Genomic DNA, 24,438 nt, shown 5'->3' on the forward strand with positions numbered 1-24,438 from the left:
GTGTTAATATACAGTACAACATTATACAATTATATTATACAGTCATAAAAATTTAGTGATACTATATTTTAGATTCTGAACGAAGTGATGAATGTATTGATTTTACAATGATGTGTGTTTTTTTTTTTTTTTTTTTTTTTGTGTCTGACGACAACTTTTGGAGCAGTAAAAATGCTTCGATTTTCAAAAGTTGTACCTTTTCTGAAAGGAAAGTGAATCTAGTTGGTACTTTGGGGGGTCAAAAGTGAAAATTTCCCAATACTTTTCAAAAGCGGCAGGAAAAACCTTAAAAAAATAACGGAAAAACGCGAATTTTTACGCAAAACCAATTTTTGACAAAAACGAAAACTTAATTTTACTGTAACTCAAAAAATAATTATTGTAAGCACTTGAAATTTGCAACAGATGTTTATATTAGCGTTGTCTATACAGGGTTAAATTTTCAAAGTGTTTCGACTTTTTTTGAGCTATTTATAGACAAATGAAATTTTCAATTTTTCTAAGTATTTTTTTTTAAAATAACGATAAAAAATTTTTGGTTGGATAGAAAACTTTGAAAATTTAATACAACGTTTCTTATAAGTTGTTCTCACAGTGATAAAAAAAATCTAAAATCGTTAGTCACAATTTTTATTTATAAGCATTTAAAGTTCAAATTTATACGAAATATGTCAAAATTGCGAAAATTTGCAAGTAATTTAGTGGTTGAAAAATCGTAAAAATTTTTTCTTTTATAACTAAGTTTTTAAAATTTGGTACAAGGTTCTCCATAAGTTTTTCTTTAAAAATAATATATCCTAGACTGACAAATCATCTCCGTTCAGAATCGTTTTTCGTATACAATGATATAATATCATTGGATTCAAATTTAATTCCATCCATTACAGTAACCCACTTGTAACCTACTGTACAGCAGAGCGACATCCACGACTTACCCGCCTTTTTTTTCTTATTTTGTTGTAATTAAAAAACGAGTGACTGTAGAAACTTGAAAATTTCACTGAATGTTTATATTAGCATTTTATATAAACGATAAAATTTTTAAAATAATTTGACTCTTTTTGAGCTGTTTACGGACATTGTAAGTTTTCAATTTTTTTAGTTTTTTTTTTCTATAAATATCAATTAAGTTTTATCTGTTGGGCCAAAAAGTGTATAAAGTTAATACAAAGCTCCTGATATATTGTTACAATATCAGTTGAAAAATATTAAAAATACATAGGCACAATTTTTTTTTATAAGCATTTAAAGATCAAATTTTGACAAAATTTATCAAATTTTAATTTGAAAAATTATTTTGTAGTTAAAAATTTATAAAATGTTCAATTTTTGTATCTAAGAATTGAAAATTTAAAACAAGATTCCACGTAAGTAATTAATTCTGTTACCAAAAAATCTAAAAAATACATTTACGCAGTTTATTTTTATAGTCATTTTAAGTACAAATTTGGACGAAATTACATATTAAAAACCTAGGATAACTATTTTAGTTATTTTATTGTGATTGTATAATATTATTCGTGGGTACTTGAAACTTCTAAAGTATACTATTATATATCTATGATAGTACCACGGTTTTTTGTTGATGTATAACGCGTTATAAGTACCTAATAAATATTATGATATGATTAATTTGGAATTTATTATAGGTACCTAACATAATATTATGTCTTATACCTATACTAACATACCGTCTCCGCTCAGAATCGTTTTTCTTATACAATGATATTATATCATTGAATTCAAATTTAATACCATCCATTATACAGTGACCCACTTGTAACCTACTGTACAGCAGAGCGAAATCCACTTACCCACCTTTCTTAGTATTTACATTATTAAAAACTGGAAGAACCAACATAGTAATTGACGGAGTAATTTAGAAATAATTATATCCTTAGGGCTTAGTGTACCTACAACTATATAATTATATAAAAATGTAATTAGTAAACATCAATATTTAATTTCAGATTCTGAGCATATCGATCAGTGTAGTTTATTTTTTTTTTTAACATTTATTTGAATAGGTATATAAAATCTGTAATAATAGTTACAATAAGCATATGAGCTGGATATACAGTTGACTATAGCAGATACTGCTATACGTCTTATAGATACCTACTATAAGTTTAAATTACAGTTTTTATAAGCTACGTAAAATTGTATCTGTTCATGTCATGCGAACTGTATGCTTAGCTCTATATCTGGCAATATTTCAGTATGGTCTGTTAATCTGGGGAGGGCTTTCGGAAAACGCTCTAAAACCTTTATTGCTTCATCAACGACAGATATAGTGCGTGTATGTCTACAAAAAACAAACTATGTTGGATCAACTGGTCTTAATTTTAAGGATTTCAATGTATTACCAGTTGACTTTGTTTTCAAAAAATAACTATTTTGTGGGTGGTTAAACACTTAGATCAATGGGTAGAGAAAAATGAAATTAGTAACAAAAGAGCTTTTCGATCTTTCGATGCTAAAACATCACTTTTTAAAAAATCAGTTGGTCAAAAATTTGTTGATTATCTTGGTCTTATATATTACAATTCTATGCCTTTCTCTATAAAGAAGAATGTTAATATTAATTACAATTATAACAACGCTAAAAAAATAATTAATGATTGGCTACATGTATCATTAACTGTAACGTAGGTTAACCTTATTATATTATATTTTTATTTATCACTTTTATATTGTATAATTACGCAATAATAGTGTTTTAAATTTTACTTTTTTAAGCATATGTATCAATTTATAACTCTCTACCTTCGCCACAAGCTTAGCTTACAGAAGATAGATAATTCAAATGTACAATTAATGTAAAACTGTATATTTGTTTATTGTACAATCTTAGTTCTTCGCTAGAGAACATTTTACAAAAGATTTTATTATCTCAAAAATATCTTTTTCCCAAATATGGAAGTAGGTGCTTCAACTATAATATTAATTTGGGTATCACAATTTTGATTTCGCTTAGTGGAATTTTGCTTTATTGTTGGTTATACAAGGTGACAGGATATTATATGGTTATCACACCCTCTTAATTAATGAATCAGATACTCAGATTATATACTACACCTATGCCATTACTCGATGGTGGCGCCAAACTAATAAAAACAATGCGAAGCCCAAAACATATTTATGGACTTACTTAGATCCACCCATATAATATATACCCTGAATTATTTAATGATACAAATGATTATATGAATTGTTCAGTAATATCTCTGTTCTAGTTAAGAAATGTTGTCATCAGCGATAAGTTTTCGTCGAGCCACAGTCAGGCAACACCCGTTTGTCACCCCCACCCAGTAAATTATCTATATACCCGCTGTGTATTATTGCCACGCCACTGCACCAGTCGGCCTCCGACCACGTTTCTTAACTGAAACAGAGTATAGGTTTGGCGCCACTGTAATATGACTCGTGTGGTAAGATTTCTCTACAAACATAATATTGCAGTTATCATAACACACACTTTTCTAGTATAATAATGCTATATTATTATATAGTCTAATATATTAATATTATACGGTCATATTACGTCTTATGCCATGCTGTAGTATTTTGTGTTTATCGAGATTTCCCCGATGCGTGCATCCGGTAAATGATTTTTCTTTGAAAACGAAGCAATTACTAAGTAAATCGTACGAGTGCAGGAGTCTTTTGGTTGAATTTATTTTTTTAAAGCAAAAAATTAATAAATGCTAAGAATTGTACCAATTATTGTATATTTTTAAAAATTAAATGGAAAATTAATATTAAAAAATACCATTATAATAACAATAACAATAATATTGCAATCCAGTATTTAAATTTTTTTAACAACTCCCCATTTTATTTAAAAGCCCATTGTGTATGTTATTAGTTTTTTTAATAAAGTTCTTCCCAATAATCATCATATTGGCTACTTGAATAGTTTTTTATTATTAAAAAAAAAAAGTAAACACTAAATTGTATACTTATAAAATGTATGAACTACTATATATTAAATTGTAAGTATGTAAGCAGTTATATATATTATTATTTATTTCAAAATATTTCATATTTTACTTTATTGAAATTCAAAAATAACAATACAATTCTACACGATATATACTATATAAACATATATATTATATATTATACATATATATTACAGTTAGCTTAAATACCAACTAAAAATGTAAAAAGGCATTATAATCCAACATTTACTTTTATATTACAAAAAAAACATTTAAGGTAATTGTGAAATTAAACTGGAAATTTTAAGTAAGCAAATAGGTACAAACTTTTATTATTAATAAATTTATATTAAAATATAAATTATTATTAACACATTTAATTATATAACATAAAAATAAAATAAAATATGTAATTTATAGGTACATTTATATTGTTATACTTTAATAATTCATTTTACTACCTATTAGAAATATGGTAGGTTGAATTATTTTTTGTCGAAATCATTGCTTTTGCTAGGTATATTTTTAATTACAGTCGGTGGTAGTTAGCTCGAATTTCTTTAATTCGAAATTATCGTTACCTCGAACTTTTTCATCGGTCCATATAAATGCCTATAATAGCTGTATTATATTTAGATAACTCGAATTCTTGAATAGCTCAAACTTTCTTGCCGGTCTCTTCAACATCGAGCTAACTAAGTTCGTCTGTGTTATAAAAGTATATATTTATATCATATATCATTGTTATTAACTTTTGAATCAATACCGACTTACTACGTATAAATAAATAGTACCTTAAACCTCATCTATTTTAAAAGTGTTGTTGTGTGAATAGTACGTAAAGGTATAAAATATACGTAAAGGTTTCAATTCCCAGTGAATAATATATTTTTGAATTATAAAAAAATAACTAAAACCTTTAATCTCCATTTAATTATTAAATTCTGTCAAAAATTAAATTTTAAAAAGTTAAATTCCGTAACATAAGATAGCTAGTTATCTACATTTTTTCATTCGTCAAAACGTGGAGACTTTATATATTGGTATTTACCATTACATAGAATTTAAATTGTAAATGATTATGCAAATATTATATTCAGTTTTATCTCAGAAACATTCATGTTTCAATTGCAATAAGCCAATAACCATATGCTGGATTTTATTAAGTACGTAGTTGAGTGTTAAAATTTACAAATGTCATCGTCATTAAAATCGTTTTACCTAGATCTGGAAAAAAAAATTTTAAAGCTCTGACACGGCCCTATGTCTCCATTCTCCCCTCAACCATACACACTGCTGCTTTGTTTCAAGAGGGACAATATCAAGGTTATGACATGATCGCGGTGTCTATAACTGCTACGCGCCCGACAGCCCGGCGCGTGAGTCACAGGTTCGAATCCCGTACCGTGCGTTTTTTAAAATTTAATTATCACTTGTGGCAGCGTCAGCTCTGCACTGCCGCGTGTACAAGACTTGGTCTCGACCAGCTTAAACTATTTAAAAACGCACCACCTGTACTATAATGATTTATAGAAAATTAAACTGATTAAATATTTCACTATTTTTATACATGTTGCGTTTATTGTTGTAGATTTATCAAGTGTCGTATATTATTATGAAATTTGGTATTTCGTCAAGACCCGGGAATTGGATTCTAGAGAGGTCAACAGACGGTGGTATAAAATACAAACCCTGGCAGTATTTTGCCATCAACGGTGAGGAATGCATTCAGAAATATGACGTTCAGCCAGCGTTCAACAAGGATAAAATAGTGCAAATCTACCGAAACGCTACTTGCATTACTTCATTTTCGCGGTTCAAACCTCACGAAAACGCTGAAGTAAAATAACAACACCTTATACTAATATTATTATAATATTTATAATTTAAAATTAAATGTATTAAATAAATGCCTATTTAACAGATTCACATCAATCTGCTAAAAGGACACAATAGCATGAACTTAACGTCTACTGAGATACTAGACTTTTCTGCGGCCCAACATATACAACTGAGAATGCAAAAAATAATTTTACCCAATGACAAGATGGCGATGTTGGACAATTCATTTAAACGCAAACTCTTCTATTCCATCAAAGATATTTTCATTGGGGGTAGGTGCATTTGTAATGGACATGCAAAAAAATGCAAGGAAATGTCAGAAAATTCTGTAAGTTTTATCTATTTATTTTTTATTATTAATTTTTTTTGCAATACATAATTGAAAATATAAACCTTCTTTTTCAAAAAGTAAATTCTTAGATCATTGGAACAAATAGCGTTAATGAATTTTTCTATATCTATATTATAATATACCTACCTACAACCTAGTGATCAGTATAAGATGGTTAGGTTAGGTAAGTAGCGGATTTGATTCATCTTCTGGGGAATAATATGGTTTTGGTCCAAAAATGCTATTTTTAACTATTTATACCCACTTAGGTCTGTACAGAGGGAAAAACGTGTATCCAATAAAAATGTGTAGGCCGTGATTAAAATGTATAAACACTCTGAACTTCTATACAGATTTCTGAAAGAAATTATTATTTATAGGTAGCTATTATAATGTGTAGGGAGTGGGGGCATTGCACCTATGCCACGCTTTAACGCTGTGCCTAGGTTAGGTATCAGCTGATAGTAACCTAGCCACAATAAATTATTTATTTATAATTTATTTGTTTAACAACGACCTCCATCAATTTATTATTTGATAGGAGCCGAGCTGCGATTGCCTTCATAACACGTGTGGCCCAAATTGTGACAGATGTTGTCCAATGTACAACCAACGCCCGTGGAAATCAGGTCCGGTGATATGTGAAAAATGTCAATGTCACGGTCATGCTACTGAATGTCAGTACGACCCGATTGTTGATGAAGAGAAGTCTAGTCTGGACATCTACGGAACGTATTCAGGTGGTGGAATTTGTATCAACTGTTCAGTAAGTATATTATATATTATTATATGTTTCTCGGGATGATAATTCTAGAAATACGGGAATCCTTTATTTGTTCCCTATATTATAGAATATAGCTATATAATTAAAAAATCAAAAATGTTATAGAAACATACAATGGGTACAAATTGCGAAGTGTGTGAGCTTGGGTGGTATAGACCAATTAACGTCCAACCCGACGATCCTGAACCATGTTTATCATGCGAATGTCACCCTGACGGATCCGATGGCAATGTGTGTATTCCCGACAAAGAAACAGTAAGTATTTACTGGTCTTACCCATTACAGTTTAACGTTTAGTTTGGACGAATAACGCATAATCGTTAACTACTTTTATTTCACTTGAAGGGAATCGCACTATGTAATTGTTTGAAAGGGTACGGTGGTGCCAAATGCAATGAATGTGCACCTGGTTACAACGGGTTTCCTAACTGTAAACCATGCGCTTGTGACGAACGTGGAATTAAAACAGTGCCTTTGTCTTGTGAAAGCCAATGCGATTGCAAGGTATTATTATTAGACACTTCTTAAATCTTAAGTATAAACAATTTATCATATATGTATAATGTTAATTAGGAACATGTAACCGGAGACAATTGTGATAAATGTAAGATGGGCTATTTTAATTTAAAATCCACGAACCCAGACGGCTGTGAGAAATGTTTTTGCTCTGGTGTGTCATCGATATGCAAGACGGCTACAAATTTAAAAGCAACTAGGGTAATTTGATATTTTGATAATTTTTCAAGTCATATAAGTCCTATATATACATAGACTTTGAATAAACTATTATAACCGCGTGTGGAGTTTACATATAATCCCATATTTTAGATCAACGAAACTGAAGGATGGTTAATAACTGATTTAAAATTAACCAAAACCATATTTCCATCAACGGACCCGAGTACAGGACTCGCGTTAATAAGCAGCTTTGATATACCAGTTGACGTTGACAGCTTTTATTGGCTGTCTCCTAGTCAATTTACTGGTAATAAGCTGTCTGCGTATGGTTCTAGTTTATACTTCAGTATATCATGGGTCATAATGCGAGGTGATTCTAGCGGCAGACAAATGCTTGATCCAGATGTCATCATCATTGTAAGTATTAACTACCTACTATAAACAAGTTGGTTATTTTATGATATTTACTGAATTTCTAACGTGGGTACGAATACTAAATATTTTATTTCTACGTTTAATATGTGTGAAATTAATTTATAGTCTAAATCAGTTAGTGTTTTACATTGAATGCGTATATTTATAGGCCAAGGAAAATATTCTGATCGCATACGGTGGCAAGAACTTGAGATATTCGAACAATATTTCTGGTAACGTGAATTTGACTGAAAATGATTGGTTTTATGTGACAAGAGATTTTAAAAATCTCGAAACACCTGTTGATAACACTGAAGTGTCACGCGATGAATTTTTATCGATCTTGTCTGATATTAAACATATACTTATTAAAGCAAAATACCACACCAATCAAGTAGAATCAAAGTATGTACACCATATACAATAATGAGTAAAATATTGACCGTTTTAAAAATTATAGTCAAACTTTCAATTTATTTCAGTTTGATTAGCGCTTATATGGATATGGGAGATATAAATGGAAGTGGACAAGTTATTGACGGTATAGAAAGTTGCACGTGTCCAATAGGATATTCAGGACTATCGTGTGAAAATTGTGACTATGGTTATGTAAAACAGATTGATCCATTTTCTACAAATATAATTTGTAAAAAATGCAACTGTCACAACCATTCACCAGAGTGTGACCAAATATCTAGTCATTGTTCGGTAAATATAATATAAATTTATGTTTTTAGCATGTATACTTATATTCAGCTGTTAATAACTAATGATAATCATGTATAATATTATAATATATTACGTTATAGATATGTGAACACAACACAACTGGACCGCAATGTAACGAATGTGCTATTGGTTTCTATGGGAATGCAATCGAGGGCACACCGAACGATTGCAAAAAATGTGCTTGTCCCCTGGATGAAAGTTCGAACAATTTTAGTCCTACTTGTAAATCGAATAGTGTAGGCGGCTATATTTGTACAGAGTGCCCCGAGGGATATTCTGGCGATCATTGCGAAATGTATAATTTCTAACCAACTCTTATAATTGACAAAATGTTTACAATATTTATTTCATTTATAGATGTGCTCCAACATATTTCGGAAATCCATTAGTAATTGGTTCTACTTGTAAACCATGTGATTGTAATGAAGCCCCTTGTGATAACCTCACCGGGCAATGCATTAATTGTCTCGGAAACACAATTGGGTGGAATTGTAAAGAATGTAAACCTGGTCATTTTGGAAATCCCATTATTTCCGACTGCAGACGTAAGTAGTGCACATAAAACGGGGTCATAAAATAATTTTAAAAAATAAAATTTTTTAACCCAACTGTTTTATGCAAGCCTGGGCAAGTTAATGATAATTTTTAATTGAGTTAGTTAAGTTGATAGAAAATATTTTAAAGAGTTTATACTTAATAGCTTTCCTAATTTTTTTTTTAACTCGGTGAAGTTAATAGTTATATGAAAACTTACAATTAACTTATTAATTTAAGTTTATTTATTTATTTTTGTTTTTTTTAATCTGTAAATAGCCAGTAATATGGTTTAAAATAATAAAAAATAAATGTTTATGCAACATGTATAATAATTGTATTATATATATTATTTAATTATTTATATTATTATCGTATGAAAATAACACATGCAGTGTGGCGTCCTCTTAAATAAACTGTTAATTAATTATTAATTAAAACTTAATAACATTATTAACATTGATTTTGCTTAATTATCTTACATTAATTTTTTTCACTAACTTTTCTCATGATTTATTTACATGAGTAATAACTGTATGTGCCTATATTAATATTTGTGTAATTTACTGAAGACTATAAGTTACAACATGTTATGTTATCTTTACAGCCTGTGATTGTAATGCTATCGGTTCAGTTATAACTGATTCGTGTAATGTAGACACTGGCCAATGTCAGTGCAAAGAAAATTTCACTGGTAGAACATGTGATCGTTGTATGGTATGTAAAACACTTTTTTTTTAGAAGAATATTAATATTTTATATTCCAAATTGTTTACAGGATGGTTTGGGTAATACAACTGCAGAATGCGTGGAATGTAACTGTAATCACATTGGTTCTATATCTGATTTGTGTGATCCTAGATCAGGATTATGCCCATGTAAAAAAGGTGTTTCTGGAATAAATTGTGATACATGCAGCGAAGGTTTTCATTTATTTTCAAATCAAGGTTGCACTGGTAAGTGGATTAATAGAGTGCATTTAAATATCATAATTCATAAGTAATAACTATAGGTATTATAATATAACGTGTAATATATTGACATTTTAATGATTATTTTGTTTTATATGTAGAATGTCAATGTAACAAAACAGGAAGCAATAATAATATATGCGATCCTATTACTGGTCAGTGTAATTGTCGATCAAATGTCATTGGAAATCAATGTGATGCTTGTAACGTAAGAATAGAATATTTTATGAAAAACATTATTATTAAATTTGGTTGTGCCTAACAGTGATTTATTATCCTAGGACGGTTTTTGGAATATTTCTGAAACAGGATGTCAAAAATGTAGTTGTGACAAAATAGGTGCTATTAACGATATATGTAATTCGGAAAACGGGCAGTGTACTTGTAAGCTTGGCATAGGGGGTAAAAACTGCGATCAATGTCTTCCAAATTATTATGGATTTTCTATATTAGGCTGTTCAGGTAATTAAACTAAACTATAAATGCAATAATCTTTTAACAGCTACTTGATGAATATAACGTTTAATATTATTTTAGAATGTGAAGTATGTGAAAAACCTGGACACACTTGCGATATGGATACTGGCAGGTGTGTTTGTCCTCAACTAACAGAAGGACCAAATTGTAGTCTATGTACAGCCAATGCTTTTAGATGGGAAATCAATAAAGGATGTCAAGTATGTTTTTGATGATTTGTTGTACGATACAAATCAAAAATATTAATAAAATTATTCATTTCAGGAATGTCATTGTGATTCATTCGGGGCTTTCAACGGGTTATGCAATAACGAAACTGGATCTTGTGTTTGTCGAACTGGCTATGACGGTCCAAAATGTGATAAATGTTCTTTTGGCTACTATGGGTATCCAAGATGCCGGCCATGTGCTTGTAACTATGCTGGAAGTGAACCAAACCAATGCAATGAAACTTTATGTGGTTGTGATGAATTTGGGCAGTGTGAATGCAAAGTAATAATCTTTATCTATACAATTTATAAAATAGATCATAAACACGTTATCTGTTTTTTGTCCAGATTAATGTTTATGGAAAGCGATGTGATCAATGTAAAGATGGAACCTTTGGACTTCATCCAATAAATTCGGATGGATGTATACCTTGTTTCTGTTTTGGAAGAAGCAACTCATGCACAGCAGCGGGCTTAACATGGAATCAAATAAGATTATCACAAACACGTACTTTATCCATAAACTATGATACAAATAATAATACTCTGTATAGAGAGGGTGATTATCCAGTCAATACTCAAGAAATATGTTATATTAATGTAAGACCAAATATAATATACCTAAATACTAACTATATGAGTATAAACACGAAACATCTTATTTATTTCTATAGCTAGCAAATCCAGATAGTACAGGATTAAAACCTAACAAAGACGAACGAAATCAACTTAATGTAACTAATAATCTCAGGGTTATACCGGGAACTATTAGTAATGTTGAGATTGGAGTGAAATATTTGTTCGATACACCTGTTTATTGGCAGCTTCCTAAACGTTTTTGTGGAGATAAGGTTGGTATTCCTAAATATTGATAAGAATTGAAATAATTACCAATACTTTTAAATTAGGTACTATCGTATGGTGGTTATATACGGTTCACTATAGATGCCGAAGGAGGAAACACTCTTTTCCCTCAATCTATTCTTACTTCATACCCACTGATTCAGATTCAAGGTAACGACCACATAATATTAGAACATTTCCCATCAACAATTAATGTGGGGACAAGCCATCAAGTCAGGTAAGTTGAAAGGAAACTGTAAATATTTTATTAAGTATAATAAATATTGTATTAATAAATATCTACAAAAAAATACATATATTATACATAAGTAGATATATAGTACATATTATATAGTATTTATTTTATAGGTTACACGAGTCATTATGGCAAGTCAAAAACAATCCTAGCGCCAAAGTCAGCCGAGAAATACTTATGCTCGCACTACAAAATATAAAATATATATTTATCAGAGCTACTGATTCAGTTGATTTCACAACAGCAACGTTAGTCAATAAAATTTAGTAAAACTATTGTTTATTTTCTATAATAATGATTTACTATTCCAGTTTAAAAGATGTAACTTTAGACACTGCTACAATGTCTCAAAAAAAAACTAACCACTTAACTGCTTCTCAAATTGTTGAAGTATGCGATTGTCCACCAGAATATAATTCTTCATCTTGTCAAGACCCAAGCTTGGGATACTTTCGTTACTACAATACTTCAGTAAGTGCTACGATAATCATACAAACTGTTGGTGAAGCTCGGCAATGTGAATGCAATGGAAGGTCATCTATCTGTAATGTTGACACCGGAATTTGCAAAGTAAGTTATTTACAATGATTTATGTTTCATAACACAAAATAATAAATATACATTTTATAGAATTTCACACATAACACAAAATAATAAATATACATTTTATAGAATTGCACACATAACACAAAATAATAAATATACATTTTATAGAATTGCACACATAACACTGGAGGTGCTCATTGTGATGTATGTGCGGAAGGATATTATGGAGACCCATTTACCGATGGTTGTAAACCATGTCCCTGTCCGTCAGTTACAAAAAATTACGCACAATCTTGTGAAATCGATTTTGATGGAAAACTAATATGTCATTGCAAACAAGGTTATAAAGGAAGCATGTGTGATCAGTAAGAATCAATTATATTTCTAATCTATTATAAACTTTCTAATAAAATGTATTATAGATGTGAATATGGTTGGTTTGGATATCCACGGGAAGAAGGCGGAAAATGTGAGCCATGCCAATGTAACAAATTTGGCATAGTAAGTGATGAATGTCATGAAGAGACAGGTCAATGTAACTGTATGCCAAATATAACTGGTAGAGATTGTTCGGTTTGTCAAGATAAACATGTTCTGACGAGTAAAGGATGCACACGTGAGTTGTTAATACTATGTTTTAAATAAATATTTGAAACACTATGATTGTACTTACTTATTTGATTTACTATTTTCTTTATGATTAAAATTTATATAGCTTGTGAAGATAAATGCATTGACACATTATTAGATCACGTGTTTAAACAAATTAAATTATTGAATGAAACAACTCTTCATCTCGCTGAAGGAATGATATCTCCACCATGGTCACAACTATCTTCTGTTAGAAAAAATATAACATTTTTAAATAATATAATAAACACATCAAGTCAGGAAAATCTAAAATTAATAAGCCTTTCTGATGAAGTTGACCAAAATCTTAAAAAGAAATTTAAGTACGCCTTTGTTAAGGTAACCATAAATGTCAAGTATACAATTACAAAATAGTTTTTAATTTTAGTAGGTAGTGCATATTTATTATTATTTTCATATCTATCGAATACTTTTTTTCCAGGCCAAGAAATTATTGAAGTCATCTCAAACTAATGAAAATGAAATACAACCTCTTCACGAGTTAGCCGAAAACAAGTTAACTAACAGCATTGCTCTAGAAAGGGAAGTAGATGGTATGTGAAATTGTTAGAATTACATCTTAGGAAATCATTGAATTTTTTTTCTTTTCAATGTGTTTTTATATGCCGTGTAAAATATATTGAAAAACATGTATTTCTGAATTATATTTGATGCATTTATTTTCTAATTCAAAACTCATTATAATGTATACGTTGTAATCACTTATTTTCTGTGAATTTTTTAATTTATTAAAAAATACAAAATTCTACAAACTTTTATACTTAATTTCAATAAAGTTCAATACGAACAATATGATTTTTATGATTATATATTTATATATATATACATATATATATATTATACATGAATATACATGTAATATTTAATTAAACAAAATTATAAAAAAGTATATTTGTATAAATTATTTCTGTTCCTATTTTACTGTTTTGACATTAAACTACTGAACTTAAATCATGATCAACTTGATTATTTTTCAGAATTAGTTAACAGTTTGCAGAGCTATAGCTTTGAAGATAGGTCTCATGTAAATATAATAAGTACTATGAGAGAAGCAAAAAATTATCTGAGCAAAATAAATAACATTGATTTTGGTCCTTCAATTGATCCAAAAGCGATACTCAAGTATTTTAAACCCTTTTTTATGCCTAAATAAAACTATTAATTGGGAAAATTTTTATACTTAACATACATAAATATATATATTTAATTAGAACATGCTCAGACGCAATGCAGAATTTACAGTTAAACACAGGAAGTCAAGCTCAAACCATTAATCTTCGACATAAATTTGAAACCTTATTAAATCAAGTGAAGGATTTTGATAATATATTATTGAATCTTTCAGATACTTCAGAAATAGTAATTATAATTTCTTTAAAATATATTTTATTTTATTTAAACATTATTTCTCAAAAATAAATAGACGGTGCAATTGAAACAACAGAATTTTGAATCGCTAAATGATCTTAATAAGATGATAGAAGATATAAATCATCTTGATTTAACCTTTAGCACAATACAAGGAGATACCAAAGAATTACTAAAAGAAGCTAGAGAAAATTATTTTTCATCTTTAAATAAACTCGAGGTACCTATCTATACAGACGTGTGAAATTGCTATCATACTGTATTTAAATATAATTTTTTTTTAAGGAATTGTTATTAATCAAACCAAAATTGGAAAACATAAAGAAAAATATGAATAAAGGAAAAGACTTTAATCCTCGATTTGATGACGATCAACTTTTGGTTAATTCGGCTGAAATACATGCTAATTATCTATTGCAGACTGCTCAAAAATATGCAGAGTAAGGTTTTTATTTACACATAGTTAAATAAAAAGGATAAAATGAAATAGTTAATAATTTATAATTTTATTTTATTAGGCTATTTAAGCCAATTAGACATGATGCAAACATTGCTCTAGAAGCCAGCAATGCATATTTAAATATTGTTGATTCTCTCCAACTAGCTCGTAATGCAGCAATTAATGCTAGTATATTAGCTGATACATCGTTCAAAACAGTAAGTTTTAAATCATTTTAAACAATAGTTGCTTTATCAATAATCAATAACTTTATATCTATTCTAAACTCATATATTCTATATTTTTTACAGTTTACTAATTAATTATTAGTTAATAATGTATAAAAATGATTTGTATAATTATATATTATCAATATAGATAATATATATTATATTGATGATGCTCATTATCAATTTCATTTTTATTACCACCAACAATATTGTTACCCGTTTTATACGGACAGCAATCTAATACATTTTTAAAAATGTTAAATTAAGTATGAGGATCACTAATTGTATTCACATTACATATTTTATTTTTATATGTTTTAGGCGTACCCAGGGGTTTATCAAGAATCATTGATTGATAAAGCAAAAACAGCTGAAGAGTTATCCAAACTAACCTATTCAAGTACTACCGATATCAAGAATATTGTTGATTCACTTCAGTCAGATTTTGACATACAAGTTGATGAAATAGAAACCATTAAAAATGACATGAAACAAATTGTGAAAAATGATAATTTAAATTCAAAACAAATAACAGAACTTGAACAATCCGAAGGTATTTTATTAAATACATCTTAGGTCTCTTGAACTTATTTAGCTTAACTTGTTTTGAAAAAGGAATGAATATGGAACTAAACAATAAAGAAGACGTTGATCCGTTAGTAATTGCTTCGAGTAATGTTGAGACTAAAATCAAAAATATTCAAGATAACATTGACAATAAATTACGCCCAGTTTTGGCTCAATTGAATGAAGAAGGAGAACCAAGTTTAACCATTGCACAGGATAGAAGTATAATTTCAACAACTTATGTTTTCAATTTAATTGTAAAAATAATTGAGTACTTATATTTCTTAGTTGATGAAACTGAAGAACATGGGAAAAAAGCCATTGATATGCTCAGTCGAATCCTCAAAACTTCTGAAGATTTTAGTAAGAAAGTAGCTGCTTTTAACCATTCTATGAATGCTAAGCTTGAAGCTCTACGGAATAAAATTACAAAAGCTCATCAAATCGCTGATGGTGTAAGTTGATATTCATATGAAATTAATTACATTTTAAGTATGCAATATCTTTATTCTTTTAGATTCGAATATCAATATCTGGTCAAGAAAACGGTACTGACAATGCGTGTATTCGAACGTATCAGCCAAAGTTCTTGGAGCCCAGTACAAGAACTACAATTGTATTGTCTTATGCTATAAGCTCGAACGAAAGAGACGCTTTGTTATTTTATCTCGCTAGTAAAACCACGGTACATCAATTTAAATTGGTTCAACTATTGCCATGTACAATAATTGTTGTGTTATTACAGGGTGATTTTGTGGCAATCGAAATGGTGAATCGTAAAATACGTTTTGTTTGGGATGTGGGTGGTGGGATTGGTGAGATAACACATCCAATGCATATACAGACTGCTAGCGACTTAAACAATGATCAACACTGGTATAGAATCGAAGCGGAAAGAATACACAACCTAGGTAAATTGTTGATCAGACCACAAGTAGTACCAAATGGATCGTCTCTAGCCATGGGTTCTCCACACACAAACATGTCCAGTGCAGGAATGGGACGTTTGGATATAAATTCTGATGATCAAATATGGATAGGGGGGATAGACAAAGCACCACTACCATCGTACTTACACTCTAGACAACATGGCTTAATAGGATGTTTACATCAAGTTTGGCTTGATGGTCGGCCCGTGGGGCTTTGGAATTTTAAATCACAACCATCGGGGACTTGCTCCGCCTGTATTGAAGGGTAAATTTTAATGCACTCAGATAGACGACATTTATTACCCAAAATTAATATTACAGTGCAGAAGATTTGGTGGATGATGGTTCCTATAGATTTTTTGGGGATGGCTACGCTGTATTACACTACGATACTACGACAACGTACAATAAATATTTATTCAGTGTTTCTCTGAGTTTCAAAACATTTGATGAACGATCTCTACTCTTTCTTGTCGAAGGTTCCCAACCGGTGAGCATAATAGTTGTTACAACTAAGACCAATACTTATATAATGGAGTTTATTTTGTCATAGGATCAATATATAGAAATACGAATACATGATGGTAAAATAGTATTCCGAGTTAGTTACTCTGGGTATTCGCTTCTCGAAATATCCTCAACAAGCCGATACAATACAGGAAGTTGGACTAAATTAGAAGCTACTCGATACTTTGATAGAAAAAAGAAGTTAGAAAAAGGTAAACCGAATACAAGATCAACAAAATTAAATAAGCTATGTTATAAAGTTTGATTCATAGATCTAAACTTGTTCTAATAAATACTGTTTTAGTTGATTTAAAATTTAAAATTAATGTGTGAATGATAATTTATTTCATTTAAGGTGTTTTAAAAGTGGGTGGAGAATCAAAAGAAGGTGTCCCATCTCCTCCGCCAAATCAAAATGACATACCAGATTTATCTGAGTCGGAATATATGGTTGGTGGCGTTTCTCCTGGCTTCAAATCTATAAGTGGTTTACCCAAATCGTTTTTGGGATGTATGTCGGACATACAAATTGCTCAACAAGGATACAATCCAATGAGGGGAATATCTTGGGGCGTCCAACCGACTTGTTCAGATAAAGTATAATTTTTGTTTACTTTAATAAAAAAAATACTGTCTTAACATATAGTTTTATGTTACAACATACAGCCGTTGACTGTAGTGGGATTCTATGGAAATGGTTATTTGGAGCTTGTATCACACACGCTCAAAAAGAAAGCATCATTTGGATTCATGTTTGCCACATTACAACAAGACGTGTTATTAATGTTATCTACAACTGAGTCATTAATTGTAAGTAATTATGGATTCAATAAATATTTTTAAATTCCTATAAATAATGTTTTTAAACTTATTATTAAAAATGCAATATATTATTTTTCAGCCTGGAGTAACTAATACAAGTGAAAACGCTGAAGAAATAAATAATAATATCGACCAAGAAGTAATTTTTGATTCTATTTCTCTAAAATTATATGATACTAATTCAAGATTATAATTTTATTTTAGAACAAGCAAAATTACTACTCAGTCAGTTTAAGACGAGGCCAAGTGGACATTCGAATAAATGCAGGACGTGGAGAAGTTAGACTTGCTAGTGAGGGATTTGAATTTGGCGATGGTAAGTATCACTCCATTATGGTGACCAAAAACGGAAAAAAGTTAGAGCTGCGCATCGATGACGTTCTGCATTCTTCCTCATCATTGCCTGAAGGGACGAATATCGTCAAGGCACCTGGAACAGCTGGAGGGCTATTCTTAGGAGGATTGCCAATAGAAATAAATACCACTGGAAAAGCGGTATCTAGCGTTCCATTAATTGGTACAATCAAAGATGCTATTTTCAATGACCAGTAAGTAAAAATATTAAATTAAAATCTTCCATAACAAAATATTATTATCACCTTTTTTGTTTCATAAAGACTTCTGTTTTTCGATTCACCAATCGAGTTCGAACACGCTGCTATTGGGCAAGTGGGGCCAGTGCCACAGAAAGACAATAATGTTTATAGTGAGATCGCCTCAATGACATCAGCTGATAAATCAGTAGGCTGCGTGAAAGAAGGAAGCTTTTCACTCGAACCTGGTGCAGTTAAATTTGGAGACAATCCAAATAGCTATGTGCACGTTACATTTAGTAAACGCCACAATATGCAGAAAAACTTTAAAATGGACTTCAGATTTAGGAGCTTCTATCCAAATGGGCTGATATTCATGTTGATTGTAAAGAAATAACTATCTTATATTTTAGTTTATGTATTGTACTTAACTTATTGTTTGATTATTAGGGAACACGTGGGAAGCAGACAAATTATTTATTAATGCATTTGTATAATGGGCGTGTGCAGTTAGTATTGAAGACGCGAAAAAGAGTTGAAATATCCACCCAAGCTGTATTTAACGATGGAATATGGCATAAAGTATGAAAAAAAAAAATACATCATATTGAATACATTCCAATTTAATATTTAATTTTTGTTTTGTACAATAGATTCAATTAGTAAGAGAGAATAAGACGTTGAATTTCATTATTGATTCAATTCCACAGGAAAAATTAAATTTGACCAAAAAATTAAGTACAGGCAATACTATGTATGTGGGTGGTATTCCAGAAAAAGATATTCAACTCCCGGAATCGTTGGTATGAAAATCAATTCTTAAAATATCAATACCCCTAATTTCAATGGTTTAATAAATTTGTTTTTATAGAATGTTCAACCATTCAGAGGATGCATGCAAGGCTTTGCAATAAATCACCAAGAAGAAGAGCTGGTAAGCGAAAAAGCAATACGTCACAAGGTCGGACAATGTTTTCCACAAGTTGAAAAAGGTTCATTTTTCCCTGGTGACGCATATGCCATTTATAGTAAGTCATGAAAAATAAATATATATTAAAATTATTTCTAAAAACAACTAAAATTTAAATCAACTGTCTAATGCATTTATTATTTGATTCATATCAAAAAACATATTATTTAAATTATAATTTTTTAAATTAATAATCTCTTATATAATATCTTTAAGCTAAGTTTTAACGATACATTTTTTTTTGTGTTTGCATTTTCATCAAGATTATTGAATAATTTCCCCATACACAACAAGTATAAGATATAACTAGTGATATATTCTTATTTTATTAAAAATAACTCTATTGAGTTTCACAATAGTATGTATTTTTTACGTGTTGAATAGATACAATATTTTTGTTGGGGATATTTAGACGAGTATTTATGTACATTTGGATCACAACTAGGTGTTACATTCATAAACTGTTTTTGTATATAATTTAATGTAAAAACAAATATGGTTTTTGATTTGATTTTGTTATTTACTGCGGCCATACAGACATATTTCTCAACGTGGATGATATGTGGTGTGCTATTTGTACCTATTGATTTATTAGATACGATGAGTCCACTAGACCGCCGCAGAATAATAACGTACAGTGACTGTAATTGTTGTGGTGAACTAAGATAGGTCTGTGGCGCGCAGGATGGCGCTGATTGGCTTACAAAAAACGAAAAGAACATTAGGGGTATTCAACTATAATAAAGTTACGGTCTGCGTGAAGACTGTCTAGGAACATTCTTATTCTACTGCGAGTATAGAGTAGTGGCATATAGGTAGTCCGTGGTTGCCGTGTGAGAATAGCACCACTAGATTCACAGTGTGTATAGTAATTTATTATAATTAATATATTTTCGTCTCTCTACAGAGTATTATACCACTATAATATGAGGAATTAAAACAATTAAAATTACTGCACATATAATACTATAAATATTGTTCTGAAATATAAGTACCTAACATTAAATTTCAATTGTTTTTTTTTATAAAAATACAGAAAACAAATTTTATGTGGGTGCATTGCTGGAGTTGTCGTTGGAGCTGAAAACGACGCAGTCTACTGCGGTCCTTCTGTCCGTGTCGGAACCAGAAGGCTATCCAGCACTTTCATTGGAACTGAACCAAGGTAAAGTAATTATCTCCGGTGATATGGGCGACCGCAGACCATTCCGTGTCGAACAGAGTTTCCAATCAGAATTTGCGATTTGTGACAACAAATGGCATCAGATTCAAGCGTTCTATGTTGAAGATAAACTCACCCTGAAAGTTGATCAATTTGAGCAAAAGTACTGGCTTCTTGACAACGGGCACATAACCGGAGCGCGTACACACAGTCCTCTGTATATTGGTGGATTACCAGGTAATTGTTTAGTTTTTGAGTGTATTTATGATATTGTAAATACTATTTTGTATTTTCTATCTAAAACGATCTATATAAATTTATATCAATAAAACCCATTCAATGAATATCAAAACGGTTTTGATATTTTCAATATTATTGAATAACCTTCAATATAACCAATTCACAATCAATAATATAGACAATATTTAATATTGATCAATATCATTTATCGTATATGGACCGCTTAATAGTACTTATAGCGTAATCTCAATTTAATTAATCCATTTAATAAACATTTTTTTTTTATTTATTAAAATCAAAATGTTTTAGCATATCACATGCTATTACAAACATTTAATATTATAGTATAGCAAGCGACATTTATGTAATTGGTGATATCGATATGATTCTAATGTATACAAAACAATTGGGATTATGGTTTCAAATATTATATAATATAGAAAGAGAATTAATATATAATTAGAATGATGTTTTAGGATAAGTTTAATATAGGAAATAATGACTATTATAGGAACTTTGTTGTGAGTTTGTTTAAAATTACGGTTAGTAGAGAAATTAGAGGGTTTAATAATGTTTTAAATTTGGTCAAATTTTTTGACGTTGAATCTGGAGTACTTACTGGATGTTAGGCGGCAGATATGCTGGCGTATGATGGGCCGGACAAAGGTGAATTAAATATGTGATGACGTGTGGGGACGTGTTGTGTTTCAATTTTTACCTTTTTAGATTTGTTTGTGGGTCTTGTAAATTTTTTTTAAATTTTACAACCTTTATATGAAACTGTGTATGCACCAGACCATAGTGCACATCTAGCCGAGACATTTAGCTCTCTTTGGTGCACTTTTCAGTTAAGTGATCATCTCCGCATTTAACGCACCTGGGTTGTTTACTGCAGTACTAGCATGTGTATGGCCATAAGCTTGAGATGTGTAGCATTGGGGGGAGGAGGTGGACTATTGCGTTTTGCATGTGGTTTTTCGATTGCCACTAAGGTGTGAGGCAGAGTTTTAATTTCGATGATTTTTTGTTGTTTTCTTTAAGAGCCAGTTATTTTATGTGGAAAAGTAGTAAAGGTTATTTTTGATATGTACTGTAGCCGAGTGTCCTAGTTCGGCAAGAGGGTCTGAAATATTAGTTATGAATCTTATGATTGTAGAGTGGTGGAGATTTTTGATTACTACCTTATATTGGCGTTTGCAGTGCGGCTTGAAGGAGTGAAATTTTGTATTGGTTTCGATTAAGTACTAATCAATATTATATTGAAGGTTATGCATTTTTTGGACTGGACTATAAGAAATGACGGTGTGAACTTAAATGAAATATTATTAGTACCTGTGACTGAAATTATAGTTTATTGTTAAATATTGTGAAATTGGTGACGTTCTTTATGTAGACCACTGGAATTCGAGTGGGCTTAGGTGTGATGGCAATTTGAGGTATAGATGCTCACAGTCAACTGAGTTTTTGTTAGGTAGGTTTATAGTAATAATTTTATAATTTATTTACCTAGGTATTCGATCTCGCTGTCTGCATTGGTTAGTGCCGCGTATCGATTTGGTGACATAAATTAAGTATTTGATTTTTTTTCCTTTTGTTGTGAAGTGCTAGAGGGCGAGGATAAATGTCGTTTTGGTTTTATTGATTGTGATGATCGAGGCAGCGCCATATTAAGCGGACTCGATGTATGGTGTGACCGTTATGTAGGTAGGTAATATGCAAAATGGTTTGTGCGATTATTTCTACATTGGAGATAACAGAACGCGATTAGCACACGTGTGCCTGTGGCAAGGCCGAATTAAGAACCTATTGGGCCCCTTGGCTGAAATTTCATATAGGCCCTTTTGACAAAACATGCTTTACACAGCCGCTCGCAGGAACATACATTTTTCTAACTATTTCACAAATTGACAATTGCATTATAAAATTATAAAACTAATAGGTAAATGTAATTTATGTCTATAAAACTACTAATTTTATTGTAGTATAATAAAAGTTAATACTTCATATTTCATTAATTGAAATTCAAATTTTCATAATAATTTTTAAATTTATTAACAGTATACTCATTTACAACAATTAATATAAAACAAAAACCTTTTATCAAATAATTTTTTTTCTTGCTTTACTTGAAGCCAACTCTCTTAGTACTTTATTTAAGTCTAATGATTTTAACAAATCATTCTCAGAATATAAAATCATTTGTATGTCTAAGTTTTCTTGGGTTATATACTTATTTTTTACTCTAGTTAATTTAGAAAAAGCTCTTTCCATACATAAATAATATTATTAACTATTGATGATATTATTGATATCAATGAAAATATTAAATAACAGTAAAATGAGTCTTTTCTACAATAGTGCTTTTGTAATAATTTACTATTTAGTTGTTTTTGTCGATAAAAACAAATGGTTTCTAAAATATTGAAAAACTTTTCTTAAAAATCACTAAAAAAATGTGTATCAGCTTAAAATTGTTTGGGCCTCTTTCATTTTGATACTTGAGAAGGCCCTGGGGCTTCCGCCCCGGCTAGACCCCCTCCTCCTTAATCCGGCCTTGGTCCGTGGTGGTAGTTGGCACCGTAATAACATAAAAACATAATGTGATAGGTATATAATTTATCAATATTATAACACAAATTATCTGTAAATATGTAACGAATGTGTTGACGTGTTTTACAGACGCTGCGTCAAGTGGTACCTTAGGAACCAGAGAAAACTTCAAAGGCTGCATACGAAACCTTGTCATTGGTGGTGAACGTACTGACTGGACAAACATGGCGGGTCTTCACAACATACTGTTGGGTTCTTGTCCGTTGATCGTCCACTAAAACTATACATACCTAATATTACCTATTTCCCTATTTTATTCAGTTTTCGTTATAAATGTTTGTGGTCCGAAAACGTACCTAGATGGGATATTTATATAATATTTATTATTATAAGGAAAAACTATGTATCCTATTTTGTACATTGTACATAACTATAGTTTTCCGAGACTGTGCTCCTCCGTACTTTTTTTTTTGCACGGCGGATTTGACTTACAATTTTTTTTCTATTGTAAATACTCATACCTACCATATTTCAAATCAAAAGTATAATTAATTTTTTTGAGTATAATATATAGGTATAACCTAAATAAGTTTAGGTATATAAATATATATTTTTTTATTTTCATTTTCATACAAATATCGTTTAATTCCTTTAATTTTGTATGTTATTTTTTTTCACGTTTCATAACATTATGATATATATAAAAAGTTGTTTAGAGTTTTTATTTTAATACATGATATTTTACAATTATAAAATATTAGAAAAGGCAAATGTGGTTTATAATCTAATGTTTATTACGTAAATAATGTACAGAAATTCTTCTACAAGCATAATAATAATACCTACAACAAATAATTTATATTAAATCATTTTTTTTATCTTTATCGTATGAAAAATAAGTAGACCGATAAT

General features: G+C 30.1%; 1 protein-coding gene across 1 annotated transcript in view; it reads left to right on the plus strand.

Annotated features, from left to right (window-relative positions):
- The window catches only part of LOC100162936 (laminin subunit alpha-1), a 59,534-nt gene extending 35,425 nt beyond the window's left edge, over nt 1-24,109 (plus strand). Inside the window, exons 3-50 of the mRNA XM_029485953.1 lie at nt 5,536-5,784; nt 5,869-6,114; nt 6,659-6,883; nt 7,007-7,156; nt 7,247-7,405; nt 7,475-7,618; nt 7,730-7,996; nt 8,163-8,398; nt 8,476-8,701; nt 8,803-9,017; nt 9,080-9,267; nt 9,864-9,973; nt 10,035-10,212; nt 10,329-10,435; nt 10,509-10,689; nt 10,765-10,904; nt 10,969-11,196; nt 11,262-11,513; nt 11,588-11,764; nt 11,822-11,994; nt 12,126-12,260; nt 12,324-12,582; nt 12,727-12,923; nt 12,981-13,174; nt 13,274-13,527; nt 13,631-13,742; nt 14,187-14,331; nt 14,421-14,568; nt 14,633-14,797; nt 14,863-15,017; nt 15,096-15,234; nt 15,568-15,799; nt 15,862-16,035; nt 16,102-16,268; nt 16,331-16,498; nt 16,559-17,007; nt 17,064-17,232; nt 17,296-17,461; nt 17,605-17,846; nt 17,916-18,059; nt 18,151-18,210; nt 18,276-18,619; nt 18,689-18,989; nt 19,055-19,186; nt 19,258-19,407; nt 19,476-19,632; nt 20,611-20,973; nt 23,656-24,109. Of these exons, the coding sequence (XP_029341813.1) occupies nt 5,536-5,784; nt 5,869-6,114; nt 6,659-6,883; nt 7,007-7,156; nt 7,247-7,405; nt 7,475-7,618; nt 7,730-7,996; nt 8,163-8,398; nt 8,476-8,701; nt 8,803-9,017; nt 9,080-9,267; nt 9,864-9,973; nt 10,035-10,212; nt 10,329-10,435; nt 10,509-10,689; nt 10,765-10,904; nt 10,969-11,196; nt 11,262-11,513; nt 11,588-11,764; nt 11,822-11,994; nt 12,126-12,260; nt 12,324-12,582; nt 12,727-12,923; nt 12,981-13,174; nt 13,274-13,527; nt 13,631-13,742; nt 14,187-14,331; nt 14,421-14,568; nt 14,633-14,797; nt 14,863-15,017; nt 15,096-15,234; nt 15,568-15,799; nt 15,862-16,035; nt 16,102-16,268; nt 16,331-16,498; nt 16,559-17,007; nt 17,064-17,232; nt 17,296-17,461; nt 17,605-17,846; nt 17,916-18,059; nt 18,151-18,210; nt 18,276-18,619; nt 18,689-18,989; nt 19,055-19,186; nt 19,258-19,407; nt 19,476-19,632; nt 20,611-20,973; nt 23,656-23,804 (9,321 nt within the window). The 3' untranslated portion in view covers nt 23,805-24,109. The remainder of the gene's footprint in view (nt 1-5,535; nt 5,785-5,868; nt 6,115-6,658; nt 6,884-7,006; nt 7,157-7,246; nt 7,406-7,474; nt 7,619-7,729; nt 7,997-8,162; nt 8,399-8,475; nt 8,702-8,802; nt 9,018-9,079; nt 9,268-9,863; nt 9,974-10,034; nt 10,213-10,328; nt 10,436-10,508; nt 10,690-10,764; nt 10,905-10,968; nt 11,197-11,261; nt 11,514-11,587; nt 11,765-11,821; nt 11,995-12,125; nt 12,261-12,323; nt 12,583-12,726; nt 12,924-12,980; nt 13,175-13,273; nt 13,528-13,630; nt 13,743-14,186; nt 14,332-14,420; nt 14,569-14,632; nt 14,798-14,862; nt 15,018-15,095; nt 15,235-15,567; nt 15,800-15,861; nt 16,036-16,101; nt 16,269-16,330; nt 16,499-16,558; nt 17,008-17,063; nt 17,233-17,295; nt 17,462-17,604; nt 17,847-17,915; nt 18,060-18,150; nt 18,211-18,275; nt 18,620-18,688; nt 18,990-19,054; nt 19,187-19,257; nt 19,408-19,475; nt 19,633-20,610; nt 20,974-23,655) is intronic.
- The last annotated feature ends 329 nt before the right edge of the window (nt 24,110-24,438 follow it).

Source organism: Acyrthosiphon pisum, chromosome X (assembly GCF_005508785.2).
Source record: "Acyrthosiphon pisum isolate AL4f chromosome X, pea_aphid_22Mar2018_4r6ur, whole genome shotgun sequence".
Taxonomy (NCBI): domain Eukaryota; kingdom Metazoa; phylum Arthropoda; class Insecta; order Hemiptera; family Aphididae; genus Acyrthosiphon; species Acyrthosiphon pisum.